General features: G+C 48.0%; 1 protein-coding gene across 6 annotated transcripts in view; it reads left to right on the top strand.

The window, feature by feature from the left end:
* TACC1 (transforming acidic coiled-coil containing protein 1) overlaps positions 1 to 13,920 on the top strand; it is a 106,853-nt gene that overhangs the window by 71,684 nt on the left and 21,249 nt on the right. For 4 of the 6 annotated variants that reach the window (XM_024765091.1, XM_024765092.1, XM_024765090.1 and 1 more), the window contains exon 3: positions 9,807 to 10,899. The exons of the other annotated variants lie outside the window; for them this stretch is intronic. In XM_024765091.1, coding sequence (XP_024620859.1) covers positions 10,118 to 10,899 — 782 coding nt within the window. In that variant the 5' untranslated portion in view covers positions 9,807 to 10,117. The remainder of the gene's footprint in view (positions 1 to 9,806; positions 10,900 to 13,920) is intronic. 6 annotated transcript variants of the gene reach the window in all.

Below are 13,920 nucleotides of genomic sequence, written 5' to 3'. Positions count from 1 at the left end.
CATCCCCTAGAAACCTGCTTTGTCCAGTAAGGTAGCCTGTCGCCACCTGTGCCTGTTTAACCAGAATCGAATGAAATTGAACGTTCATTTCCTCCGTCACACTGTCACATTGCAAGTTCTCAGCAGCCACAAAGAACTGGTGGCTGTCTTATCACACAGCTCAGACAATAGGATGTTCTCATCCTGATAGAAAGTTCCGTTGGACAGCACTGCCCTCAGTCCCACTCTGCATGTTAGAACCATCTTTTTTTTTTTTTTGCAGTACGCGGGCCTCTCACTGTTGTGGCCTCTCCCGTTGCGGAGCACAGGCTCCGGACGCGCAGGCTCAGCGGCCATGGCTCACGGGTCCAGCGGCTCCACGGCATGTGGGATCTTCCCGGACCGGGGCACGAACCCGCGTCCCCTGCATCGGCAGGCGGACTCCCAACCACTGCGCCACCAGGGAAGCCCTAGAATCATCTTTTTAAAAGTGCCTGGGCCCTTCACCGGACCAACTAAATGAGGGGGCTCTGGGCTAACACCCAAGGATCTATTTGTTTCAGAGCTCCCTAAGTGATTTGGTTCAGGGGCATTTTCAAATCACTGCACTAGATGCATCCGTTTCTACCACGGGAATATCTGTCCTTCCATCTTTCTGTCAGGCACTCATGCATCCTCCACCACTGCACAGCCAGCATACCTCATGCTCTTTTCCTACAGCCTGTGTTGTTCCATTTCTGTCTTAAACCGTCTGCCGTTTGCTAGCCAATTTTACACTTGCTGATGCAGCCAGACTTTGCTTACGCTTTCTGCTTCGCTTCTTGGAGAAATGTTTCGTCTGGTTGCGTCGTGCACCGGCATTGTGTTAAGTTACCTCTTACCCTTCTGTGACAGGCTGTGTCTGTAGGTCATTTTCTGAAACCAAGTTTGGAAAGTGGTCAAGTGCATCAAGGTACTGGCTTTGGTGGGATCAAAGGGGATCGGGGATTCTGTTCCTCTGCGTTGTGCTTGGGGGCGGGAGGCGAAGGGTGCCTGGGAAGGAAGGGAACTTGTCTTGAACTCTCTAGAAATAGGTATCGTTGTACGTAGCTTTGGAAAATCATCGAAATAATATTCATTGTAGACAGAAAGTAGAAAATCTAGATAAGCAAATAAGAGAAAAAGAAAAAGAAAACAGACATAGTCCCAATTCAAGGGATGAGGTGTTAAAAAAATTCATGCACGTCATTCCAGAGTTTTTTCTAGATACTGTTTTTTTATTCTTATGAAAAACCTAGGCATACAGTAATAGAAGAGTATAATGAATCTCCATATGCATATCACCCAGTTATAGCAATCAACATTTTGGCATGTTTGCTTCTTTTTTTTGAAGTATTTATGAGATGTGTTCCCTAAATATTTAAGTGTGCATCTCTAAAACATAAGGACATTTTTCCTGTTAACCATAAGACCATAATCATAACTAATAAAATTAACCTAATTAATGTTATCTAACCCAGGCCGTGTTTAATCAGGCTTCCCCAGTTCTCCTCAGAATGTCTTTAACATTGGATCCAAGCAAAATCACATACTGCATTTGGTAGAACAGTCTTTTTGGTCTGTTTTAATGTGTTCATCGATTCCCTCCATTCCCACACCACTTTTTTTTCCTACCGCATTCTGTTTGACAAGAGGGCCATTTTCTGTATGCTTGTCCCATCTTTTGGATTTATCTATTCCCTCATTTCCTGCAAACCGGACATTAGGTCTAAAAACCTGATTCAGGTTATGTATTTATTCTTTTTTAAAAAAAGTTTAAAGAGAATGAAGAGGGCCCATCCTTCCACTGTATATGTGCCCACCACCCTCCTTTCCCTTTTCTTTGTTAGAAAATTCTAACGGCACAGAAAGCTTCTTTCCACTTTCCCCCAAGGCAGTCGGTCAGTGGTAATTTCCCCTTCCATCTGTAAGGCTTTTGTCTTTATATGTCTAAACTGAAGAAGGTCTCATACCTTGTGCACCCTTCTTCCCTTGCTCTTTCCACCTGACGTGTCTTGGAAACCCTCCCATTTCAGCACATACAAGTCTGCGTGTTTTTTGATACCCAGATATCAATAGTATTCCCGTGTCAATGTTGCATATTAAATGATCTGTCAGTCCCCTCTGGTGCTCTATAATAGCCCCCAAAGTGGGTGGGAACATCCTCACCCTTGTACATATGTGTGCTTGGCCCTCTTTGTGAGCATAATTAAAATAAACGCCTACCCGAGGAAATCATGAGATAAGCACTTCCTGAAGGATCCCCCATACGCTTTCCCACACGTGTGAGAGGGCCGACTGGCCCGCTTGCCTGGCCGCTGTTAACTGAGCATCATCAGTATTTTAAGTTTTACAAATCTGATGGGTTAAAAACAGTATCCGGTTTATTAACTGTGTGAAAGCGAGTCTGTTTCAGATGTGATTTGGCCATTTTCTTTTTTTCTTTTTTTTTTCTTTTTGCGGTACACGGGCCTCTCACTGTTGTGGCCTCTCCCGTTGCGGAGCACAGGCTCCGGACGCGCAGGCTCAGCGGCCATGGCTCACGGGCCCAGCCGCCGCGGCACGTGGGATCTTCCCGGACCGGGGCACGAACCTGTGTCCCCTGCATCGGCAGGCGGACTCTCAACCACTGCGCCACCAGGGAAGCCCCATTTTCTTTTTTAAATTAATTTATTTTTGGCTGCGTTGGGTGTTTGTTGCTGTGCGTGGGCTTTCTCTAGTTGCCGTGAGTGGGGACTATTCATTGCAGTGGCTTCTCTTGTTGTGGAGCACGGGCTCTACGCATGTGGGCTTCAGTAGTTGTGGCACGTGAGCTCAGTAGTTGTGGCTCACGGGCTCTAGAGCACAGGCTCAGTAGTTGTGGCGCAGGGACTTAGTTGCTCTGCAGCATGTGGGATCTTCCCAGACGAGGGCTCGAACCCGTGTCCCCTGCGTTGGCAGGTGGATTCTTAACCACTGCGCCAGCAGGGAAGCCCCTTGGCCATTTTTTTAAATTGCTTGCTTTTTATGAATGAACTGTAGAATTCATTCCTGACTTCAGTTGTTCAGTGGCAGGCACCAGGGACGGTGTTGTTTTAAGTGGGAAACAGGGAGGAGGTTCATGGTCTGGTGGAGGCTCCACCACCTCTGGTTCATGAAGCCCCTGAGACATGAGGTTCTCTGTGTACGTTTTCCTTAATTCTCCTTTGATTACATGGGTTTTGTTACACGCTCCCTCCGAGGGAAGGTCGTTCCAGCATCTGGCCGTTACCAGAGACCAGGGGCGCCTTTAAGCAGAGCTCCATGTGGAGCGGAGCGTGGAGAAGGGCCTGCGGGCTCAGGCCAGGTGTTGGCTGCCTCTTCACCTTACGCTGCCCTCTGCCCAGCAGAGCCCAAGCCACCCTCCAGAGAAGGAGAGCATCCCCCCAGGTCTGATTTCCCACGGGGTGGTCTGTCCAAGCGTCCCTCCCTTCCACACCAGTGCCCCGCCGGGACCACGCCACCAGCTTTCACTGGACGTTTGGGGCCCCTTAGGGCCTGGCCATCCACCACCCTTCAGTCCCATCTCAGTGTCAAGAGCCCGTGACTGAATCCTGTTTAAACAGACGATTTAAATTTGTGTTTTGGTGCGTGTTCCCTCTCACACGTTTAGTCTACACTTAAAATTGCTTAAAACAGCACTTGCAGCATTCCCTTGGAATGTTCTCGGAGGTGGTGAGCTTTGTCCTTTGACGTTAGGATTTTTTTCCCGCAGTAGCGTAAGAGTTTTTAAACCCCGGTGTGGTGATTGAGGGGGAATTGAAGTTTTAACTATCAGGTAATGAGAGGAGCCCTTTGAGGACCCTAAACGTGGCCCCCAAATACAGTCTGCCGCCCGGTGGTTTCTTTTCCTTTCTTTTTTTTTTTAAATAGCTATTTTTTTTAAATGTATTTTAAAATTTTATTTATTTATTTTTGGTTGCGTTGTGGTGGCTTCTCTTGTTGTGGAGCACGGGCTCCAGGCATGCGGGCTTCAGTAGCTGTGGCACGCGGGCTCTTGAGTGCGGGCTCAGTAGTTGTGGCATGTGGGCCCCGTTGCTCTGTGGCACGTGGGATCTTCCCGGACCGGGGCTCGAACCCGTGTCTCCTGCATTGGCAGGCGGACTCTCAACCACTGAGCCACCAGGGAAGTCCCTGTCCGGTGGTTTCTAAGGCCAGACTTTGGAGAAGGCCATGGATTTTCTCCCCTGGAGAAGGCTCTAATGTAATTTTTCATTGAGTTTCTGGGGCTTCATGGACCCTCTGAAATTTTGCCTTAGAACCCTTCTTCCTGAATTATTGCAAAGACATTCATTTTCACGTATTGGTTCAGAGATTTTTGTTTTAGCCTCAGAGTCAGGCCTTGCATCTCAGACTTGGTCGTGAGATATACTGTTCAGATTTTGAGGTTAGAAGGAGGCCAGGGTTTGTGTGTGTGTGAGAGAGAGATACAGGAGGCCTGTTCAAATATTGGCAGCTTTGTCACTTTACAGGTCCAGTGTTTATTTGTGTGGTTTTTGGTTTTTTGTTGTTTTGGTTTTTTTGTTGTTTGGCTGCACCGCAAGGCATGCAGGATCTTAGTTCCCTGACCAGGGATCGAACCCACACCCCCTGCAGTGGAAGCACAGAGTCTTGACCACTGGACCACCAGGGAAGTCCCACGTGTCCAGTATTTTAAAACCCATAAAAGAGGCCTCTTGTAGCTGCAGGAGAGGAAGTGATGGGCAGGTCTAAAAGGAGCTCGCAGACAACGTTTCACCAAAAAGTTAAAATCTGAGGCGGGGGAAATGTCAAGCATATTAGAGAAAAATGCCAAATCTGCAGTGTTAATATACAATGTCTTCCAAGTGGTTGCTGTTTTATCTCCTCTCAGATGAGGTTATCCATGTGGAAACAGCCAGCTGAGCAGGTTCTCAGTGTATGTGAGCTGAATACATTTCTGAGTGTCAGAAATATTTTGTGTTCATGGCATTTCCCTTCTGCTAAGGTTTTTCATACACTTGTATTTTAACCCAGTATATTTTCAGCATACCAGAGTACAAAGCAGAAGGTCAAGCTGTTACCTCAGTCTTTAGAATTTTGGTGTTCTGTGCCTTTTCTTTTACAAATATTATAAAGAAGGAGGGAAGAATCTCTTTTTACAGGAGAATAGTCTATAAAAAGCATATAAGGTATCTGTGTTAGAGCACCCATGCGTGCGTCACACAACGTTTTAGATCCAGCAGAGGCTGCCCCTTGAAGGGCAGAGTTTCATTAACAGCAGCAGACGTGACAGAAGTGGAAATGTTGGTCTATTTTTGGATTTCCTCTGTGTTTGCTTTGAATTCATCTGCTGATCACCTCTCTGTCTGTGTTCACCAAGCTGCCAGGCAGTGCTGTGCTTGTCAGAATCATCCAAACTCAATAGACTCAATCCAGGGAGAGAGCCTATCAGCGCGCTGGAGGAAGGTTCTGATGGAATGCAGGATTTGTGTAAAAGTGGAAGGATGGCTTAGAGGGAGGTTAGTTACCTAACAGCGCTCTCAGACGGGGACCGAGGTTAGAGCTCTTAACCAGAGCTTGCAGACATTTTGGGTGTTTTACTTCTTCCTGAAAGTTACCTGTGGTGCCATGCTTGCCTTTAGCGTCTGTTGTAGGGCAGCCCGGGGTATGTGGGGTCGCCTGGTATTGGCACACTTGCTGACGGAGGGTGTAAATGCAAATAAAATCTTACTCTGAGGTACCTTTTCCAGTTAGGTGAGGAGTTTGGTTTTTTCCTTGTTTTACATTTTCCCAAACTCCCCAGACTGGTTTATTTTTATTTTTATTTTGTTTTTTTTGGCCATGCCACGCGGCTTGCGGGATCTTAGTTCCCTGACCAGGGATCGAACCCAGGCCACAGCAGTGAAAGCGCCAAGCCCTAACCACTGGACCGCCAGGGAATTTCCCCCAAACTGGTTTAAGTCAATGAGAAGCCCTCCCCACACTCCTGCCCATCAGTGCTTTCTCCTGGTGACTGAAGATGCTAGACCAGGGTGGGGTCTGCAGGGAGTGGGCGTAGGACTGGGCAGGTTTACTGACCTGGTACCTGGCCAGAGCTGGCCAAGAAATGCCTGGGCAGGGGTCTTCTGCTCAGGCTGGGGGGCCGAATTCAGGTGAAGGGTGCTCGTTTTCCTTCCCCCTCCCACTTGCTGGGTGGCACGCTTTAGGGTACAGCAGAGCTGCAGGTGTCCCCAAGTTGCCGGGCGGGCTCCTTTTCCATTCCTCGCTCCTCTGCAGCCGGTAGAGATGGGGACGGAGAAGGGTCTAGAGGAATGGGTGGAGGTGGAGGAAGGTGGGAAGGCCCTGCCCTTTTCTAATGGAGGCGATGAGGGCAGAAATTGAAAGCTAGGAGAGAGTAAGCGAAGGGCGACTCCATAGGTCTCCCCTCGGTCTCTGGGAGGTGTGGGATTGTTGGTGAAGGAATCAGGAAAGGGAGACAAAAGTCCCAAGAGGGAAAGGGCCGCTGGGCTGGACGCACTGTCCTCGCCTCACCCTTTCCCCTTAACTTATCACAAGCCTCTGCGGGAAGAACACAGAGGACTCGGGTATCAGTGCCCAGGGCTCCCACGTGGAAGACTGGCAGTAAATGTTTAGAAGTCAATGGCAAGGAGAGGTTGGGAGAGCAATTATGTAACAAAAGACAGTTTTTCTTTGATTGTCATCAGCTTCCAATGTCCTGCAGTAGAACCTGTGTGTGCCCACTGCCCAGGTTAAATCATTGCCCCCATTTGCCCAGGTTTGTCCCCACTATGACCTTCTTTTTCTTTTGTTTTGCTGCTTTCGTTTTTTTTTTGTTTTTTTTTGCGGTACGTGGGCCTCTCACTGTTGTGGCCTCTCCCGTTGCGGAGCACAGGCTCCGGACACGCAGGCTCAGCGGCCATGGCTCACGGGCCCAGCCGCTCTGCGGCATGTGGGATCTTCCCAGACCGGGGCACGAACCCGCGTCCCCTGCATCGGCAGGCGGACTCTCAACCACTGCGCCACCAGGGAAGCCCTGCTTTAGCATTTTTAAAACAAGTTCCAAGGTATCAGGTCACAGATATTTCAGTATGCATCTCTAAAATGTTTGGGCACTTTCTTATATAACTATGATGTTGTGATTAATAATACTCTCTTAATTTACAAAGATGGTTAAACTTCAACTTTCATTTTAAATGAATCCTTTTTAGGTAACTTCTTTTTGAAAGAAAGATAATCTCTTTAAAATTTTAGAATAAAATATGCTAAGGCTCAAAGATGCAATGTAGGAGGGAGATACCTTACAGTTAAGTAGTATCCAGTGTGACTTCAAAGGTAGTCAGTCTCAATTATATCGTGGCTTCAGTTAGGTCAAGTACTAGTTGCAGCCCAGATCTGTCTGCGCTACTTACTTCCTACTCAGCATCTCTGCTTCAGAGTTCCAGGCAGCTCTCGGTGTCCAGGGCCAACCTCCCCACCCCAGCCCGACAGCCCCGAGCTCTTCGGCTGGTACCCCTGAATCTCGTTGAACAGTAAAACCATCCTCTCATTCCATGAGCTGAAAACGTACGAATCATCTTTGATGCCTCCTTCTCCTACAGTCCTACATCCAGCCTATCATCAAGCCTTATCAAATTTCACCTCATTTTCTCAGTTACTGTGCACTTCTCTTCCTGTCCATTAGCACCGCCCTAGTCGAAGCCCCAGAATAACATGCTAGCGGTTCTGTTTGTTCCATTTTGACCTCCTTCCACATTTCAACTGGAGAGAGCTGTTGAGAACGTAAATCTGATTTCGATCCACCCCTGCTTCAGCGCTCTCTGTGGCTCATGTAAAATAAGCGGTAACTGTCTATACTTTGGTATAATCAAGATTAGATTGTATTCAACCAGCTGATGCTAGGGTGTGAGCAGGTGTGCCCAGACCCAGCCTGGCTTCTAACTGAGCCTGTTGCATGTAGATTTTTGCGGCCCTGGGGTTTTGATGCTGTGTTTTCACTGTTGCTTGTCTACCCTCCCGCCCGCCATCAGCACGGAGAAACAGTCAATAACACCTGCATCACAGCTCAAATATATGGAGAGAGAATAGAGAGTCTGTACAGACACAAGTGAATTTGTCAGTACACTTTAAAACGTTCTCTTTAAAATTCTGTGTGAAATGCAGTTGTTTTAAATTTTTTTATTTTGAAAGGTTTCAAGAGTATACGATAGAGAAAATAGTACAATGGAAACTCCTATATACCCGTCCCTGGATTCAACAGTTATCAAGATTTTGCCACATTTGCTGTCTCTTTTTAAAAAAATATCCTTTTGAAGTATGTTAAATCCCAGGTATCATGTGTTGAGAGCTTTTTAAAAAATTACAGTATTAATAATAGTTAAATATATCTTTAAGAACAAGACATATTGGACATTGGTTAGAATATCTGAAGCATCTGTGCAGAATAGTTTGTAAACCACTGCCCAATTCCAGCCATAAAGGAATCGTGTAAAAAGATGTGTGAGTGCTTTAAAAAAACTCTCCCAGTGATGCTTAGTTCTTTGATCCTGGATTAGGATGACGGTCAGGAAGTAGGATTAGATGGTCATCTCTGAGTTTCCCTTAAATCATGAGATACTATGATAATAACCAGTTTACTCAGTTTTTGCTGCTACTCTATTATCGTTTCAGATATATGTCAGGAAAGCACTATCTTAGTTTGTGCTTTAAAGAAATACCTTCATTTACACCTTCCTGATTGCAGAGTTTCTCCTTATAAAACCCCAATTAAAAAGGATCTTTCATTTTCACAAATGATTTGAGAAGATTCCTGGCCAGCTTAGAGACAAAGCTTCTAAAGAAGAAGTAACTTTATTGTTTTATGATTTGTGTTTTAGTAAAATAAGGGCTGTTTGTTTATAAAGCCACTTTTCTATCTCTGCTTTTTCTAATTAGTTTTTTTATTTGGCTCTTTCCATTTTTAAGTGTACAGAGAAGTTATTCTGAGCAGGCCGTGATGACTTTTTCATTTAATTTTAAACCAGTCTAGTTATTTAAACTCTATTCTGGGGAAGAGGGAATACTTAACATCCAGAGATTAAAACCCGCTTACTGCATAAAATCCGGACCCTGAAACTCTCAGGCAGTGCCTGGGAACCATGTCCGTGCCAGGTGAGAACCCTGTTACCTGAGTTGTCTGCATCCAAAGTTTCTTCCAGACCATTTTTTTTTTAATTAATTAATTAATTATTGCTGTGTTGGGTTTTCGTTTCTGTGCGAGGGCTTTCTCTAGTTGTGGCAAGAGGAGGCCACTCTTCATAGCGGTGCGCGGGCCTCTCACTATCGCAGCCTCTTGTTGCGGAGCACAGGCTCCAGACGCGCAGGCTCAGTAGTTGTGGCTCACGGGCCTAGTTGCTCCGCAGCATGTGGGATCCTCCCAGACCAGGGCTCGAACCCGTGTCCCCTGCATTAGCAGGCAGATTCTCAACCACTGCGCCACCAGGGAAGCCCCAGACCAGTTGTTTTAACCTGCAGAATTTTAACATCATATTAATTTGCTTTGCAGAGGGCCCACGATCTATTTAGCCATTTCCTGAATAGCTCTGTTCGGTATAATTGTTATTCGTGGGACTTGGATAGCACACACACAGCGTTTGGGCTGGGAAGACTCGCTTTAGAGTGTAGTACCAGCCGTCCGCCGTCAGGCCACGCCGCCGTCGTTGCGGAACCTTAGGGATGCTTCGTACAAGCAAAGAGGGCAGAGCTTGCCGTTTGTGCGGCTTCAGCTAGTGGAGAATAGTCACCAATGCTGAAAAGGTAATTTGTTAACAGGCGGCTTTTGTGTTTTGTTTTAGACTCACAAGAAGTGGACGAACAGCTGGTAGCAGAAGTGGTTGAAAAACGGTCGCCCGAGGCTGGTTCTAGACCCTCAGAAAACGAAGCAGCTCAGCACGCTGCTGAGTCTTACTCGGTCCGGGGTTTCAGAGAAGAACCTGAACACGATGTGAGCAAAATCTCTGTCGTGAGGCCGTTTTCCGTAGACACCAAGAATTCCACGGCGCCCCGGGGGCCGCCTGGCCCAGCAGCGGCTCATGGCTGCGTGGCCACGGCCCTAGGCCAGGCCGGGCCCTGCCCCCGCGCGCCGGGCGACGCCGAGGACCAGGCAATGACCGAGGGCGCCATGGGGTCCACGCTGGAGGCCTCGGCGGAAGCCGACGCGGAGGCGGGAAGCCCGTGTCCGGAGCCCGGGGCCAGCAGAAGCAGGCTGCGGAAGCCCAGGCCCGTCCCCCTTAGGAAGAAGGCGGCAGGCGGCGGGGTCTCCGAAGCCCACCCCGCCCCGGAGGGCGCGCGTCTTCCCCGGGTGGACCGCCAGTCCGGTTCCGACGGAGAGGCTGGGAACGCCGCCACCCCTGCCCTGCTAGGAGGTGACAGGAGCCAGAAGTGTCCCCCCGACGTGAGGGAGACACCGTGTGCCCCCGGCGGAGACACCAGCGACTCAGGGACTGAGCTGCCGGAGGCCGTGAGGGGCTCCCCTCTGAAACTGGAGTTTGACTTCACGGAAGACGTGGAGACTGTGGAGTCCAGGAAAGCACTCCCGAGGAAACCCGGCCGGAAACTGGGCAGCAGGGTGACACCCAAGGTTCAGAAAGACGGCGCCGGGGAGCCAGCAGGCGCCCCGGGGGCAGGGGCGTCCTCAGAGCCGGGTCCCCGCCCCTGTCCCGGGGAGAGCCCCGACTTCGGGCCCTTTGGGGGCCACTCCCCACTGCAGCGCTCGCCCCTGCTCTCGGCTCAGGGCTCCTACGGCTTTGACCCAGATCACTTTGACGAATCCATGGATCCCTTTAAACCCGCTATGACTTTAACGAGCAGTGACTTTGGTTCTCCCGCCGGTAGTCATATTAGTGAAATCTTAGAATCACCCAAGAAGGCAAAGTCGCGTTTGATAACGTGAGTGAGATGGGCGTGGGCCTTGTGTTCTGGGTCCTCTCTGTGAGTTTGGCGGCCACTGCTTTTGGTTTGGGTGAAGTTGCCCCGGGGCAGACGCAAAGCTCATAACCTCGGACTGCAATCTTCACTGTTTTGCCTAACTCTGGTGTGGAATCAGAGATACCTGAGGTTTCCTTTTTAGATGTCTGCTTTGCTTCTGAATCCTCAGTTTATTCAGCTGAGTTCTTTTTCCCCCCATCTTGGGTACTTTTTTCCTATTTAAAAAGAAAAAAGAATGTCATGGGCTAGGCAGGTAGAGATTTGATGGTTTTCAGAAATCCTATCTGAGCTGTCGGGAATCGTTTTATATACAGAATTCAGGTGTCAGTGCTAGCCACCTTCTTCAGCTTCTCTGTGGATGAAACAAGAATACCAGGGCTGCAGGTAAACTGTGTAGTATCAGTAACACGTGGGAAAGGGTCTTACAGAAGTCTTTTCACTTGAACAGAAAGCTGTGATTTTTGTTGGAAACAAACCTACCACTAAAAGTTAGAATTCTTATGTCTTCTGGTAAAGCTTCTGGCTCTTTCAGAAAGGAGGTGAGTTTCCAAAAAGAATCAAGACTATTTTAAACAATTGCCTAAATCTGACTAAATTAGGCTGTTAGTCTTCGTTGTGTGAGATCCCGCTCCCCACCAACCCCCCTTCTCCCGGGAAATCTGGAGCCACTTTTGCAAGGTCCTCAGAGTTCTCTCGGAGTCGTCACCCCCAGGCCATAATTCCACGTCACATTTCAGGTTAAACTTGTTACAGGGTGACCTTATCACAAAACTTGAGTCGATGACAATCTGTTGGTATCTTCATGACCCTGTGACATTTTACTAAGAATTAGATATAAAGAAGGGCCAATGAGGAATTCCCTGGCGGTCCAGTGGTTAGGACTTGGCGCTTTCATGCTTTCACTGCTGTGGCCCAGGTTTGATCCCTGGTCAGGGAACTGAGATCCCACAAGACGTGTGGTGTGGCCAAATTAAATAAATAAAGTATTTTTTTAAAAAAAAAAAGGGCCAGTGACATGGTGGATGAAATATGGAAAGGGAGGGTGAGAAGAAGTACATGTTTCTCATTGTCACCACAGTTGTATTGGCGAAATGCGTTTCAGCGTTAATGTGATGTAAAGAAAAACACTAGATGGTGTGGTGATTGACACCAGAGAAAAAGGGTTAAAGAGCAGAAAGTATGAGGACCAAGAAGCTTGAGCACTGCAGGAATGGATTCTTCAGCAGCCCCAGAATATTCCCCAGGACGTCTAAAGGGAATGAAATGTCATTAATAGTTCTTGATCTGTTCTTTGATTATAGACACACAGTTAAATGGTTGCTGAAAAATATTATTGATCAGGTGACCTCAAGGTGCTTTTCTGTGGTTCAGGTTAGTTACCTGTGTCTAGACGATGCCCGGGGGACACGATGGCCAGGTCTTTGCCTGGATTCTTCCTAACCTGGGGTCCCCTAATTATGGGCAGACCTGCCTATCAGGGTTGATAAGGGGTCATTGGGAGCCTCCCTTTCAGTTGCTGTTGAAAGTGTGTAGCCAGTGCATTCATGTTACATGAGACTAAAGTGGGACCAAAGGGAGGGAAGTTTATCCTACATCTTGTTTTCAGTAGCAAGAAGCACCCTCTCCCAGTCCTACCACCCTCACCTGCTAGCATTTTCCTCCTGTTCTGTTTTGTTTTTTTTTTTTTTTTGCGGTACGCGGGCCTCTCACTGTTGTGGCCTCTCCTGTTGCGGAGCACAGGCTCCGGACGCGCAGGCTCAGCGGCCATGGCCCACGGGCCCAGCCGCTCCGCGGCATTTGGGATCTTCCCAGACCCGGGCACGAACCTGTGTCCCCTGCATCGGCAGGCAGACTCTCAACCACTGCCCCACCAGGGAAGCCCTTGTGTGACTTCTTAAAAGATGACGTAATTGGTGGCATCTCAGATCCTTCTTCTGTAAACTAGAGACATCATCCTATGATTGGGGTTTTTGTGGGTCAAATAAGATAAATTATGTAAAATCGCTTGGAGTTTCTCAGTAATATACACCTACCGGAGATATAAGCAGATGCATTTTCAATTATATTTTCATTCATGCATTGATTGCCTTTAATCTGGATGACTAGACATTTAAGAGTAAACATACTCAGCAGTAATGCCGTTTTTTTACATTTACAAATATTTGAAAGTTTACTTTTCATCCATAAATTTGACCGTGTGACATTTCCGAGTGTTTCTGTCACTCTCTAACTACTGAGAATCATTCACTCACCAGTGGTAACATTCATGAGTATGACATTTTTAATTCACTTCTCACCTCATAGAAGGAACTTTGCAACCATTATGTCTGCCAGACTAGAGATAAATATTCCAGGCTTTACATGATTTTTTTCTCCATCTGTCTGTCTCTTTCCCGTCTCTAATTTTGTTGGTGCATCAGGACTACTGAGCAAGTGAAATTTCTCTGTTTTCTGTTGTAAGTACTCCTGTTTCTGGCTCTCCCTGGGGCCCTTGGCAGTTCCTCCCCTACCCTCCCCGGACCATCTCTCCATAGCATGTTGGCTTCCCTTTCTGAGTTGGATCTTCTGATGATTTTTTTGCATTTCATTTGCCACTTCCTGAGCCAGCTTATTAGCCTTGCCATCTGTACCCAAAGGCTTGGCGATGGGGCCCTCCCACCTCAGGTGCGAGAGCTTGCGTCCCCGGCTTGACACACGCCTCGTGCGGCGCTGTGATGCTGCGTGCTGGCTTGGCCCTACTCTCATCCCCGCAGCGGCTTGAGGAACTGCTCTGCTGTTTCATGTCAGGAACAACTGACTTTTTTGATAGGATAAGGCTGCCGCCTTGGAGCAGGGAATACATTTTACCGAGTCAGCTCAACCTGCGTTTGGTGGCAGGGGTGACACTCAGGCGTTAGGGAAGACAAGCAGACACTACCGAGGTGGTGGTCCCTCTTCTGGTAGCCATGCTGGTCTTTGTTTTTGCCCCGCAAAACGAGAAGA

The sequence above is a fragment of the Neophocaena asiaeorientalis genome, unplaced genomic scaffold, assembly GCF_003031525.2.
Source record: "Neophocaena asiaeorientalis asiaeorientalis breed wild unplaced genomic scaffold, Neophocaena_asiaeorientalis_V1.1 scaffold14, whole genome shotgun sequence".
In the NCBI taxonomy this organism is placed as follows: domain Eukaryota; kingdom Metazoa; phylum Chordata; class Mammalia; order Artiodactyla; family Phocoenidae; genus Neophocaena; species Neophocaena asiaeorientalis.
Note: the sequence above shows the minus strand (reverse complement) of the source record. Positions and strands in the feature narration are given on the sequence as shown.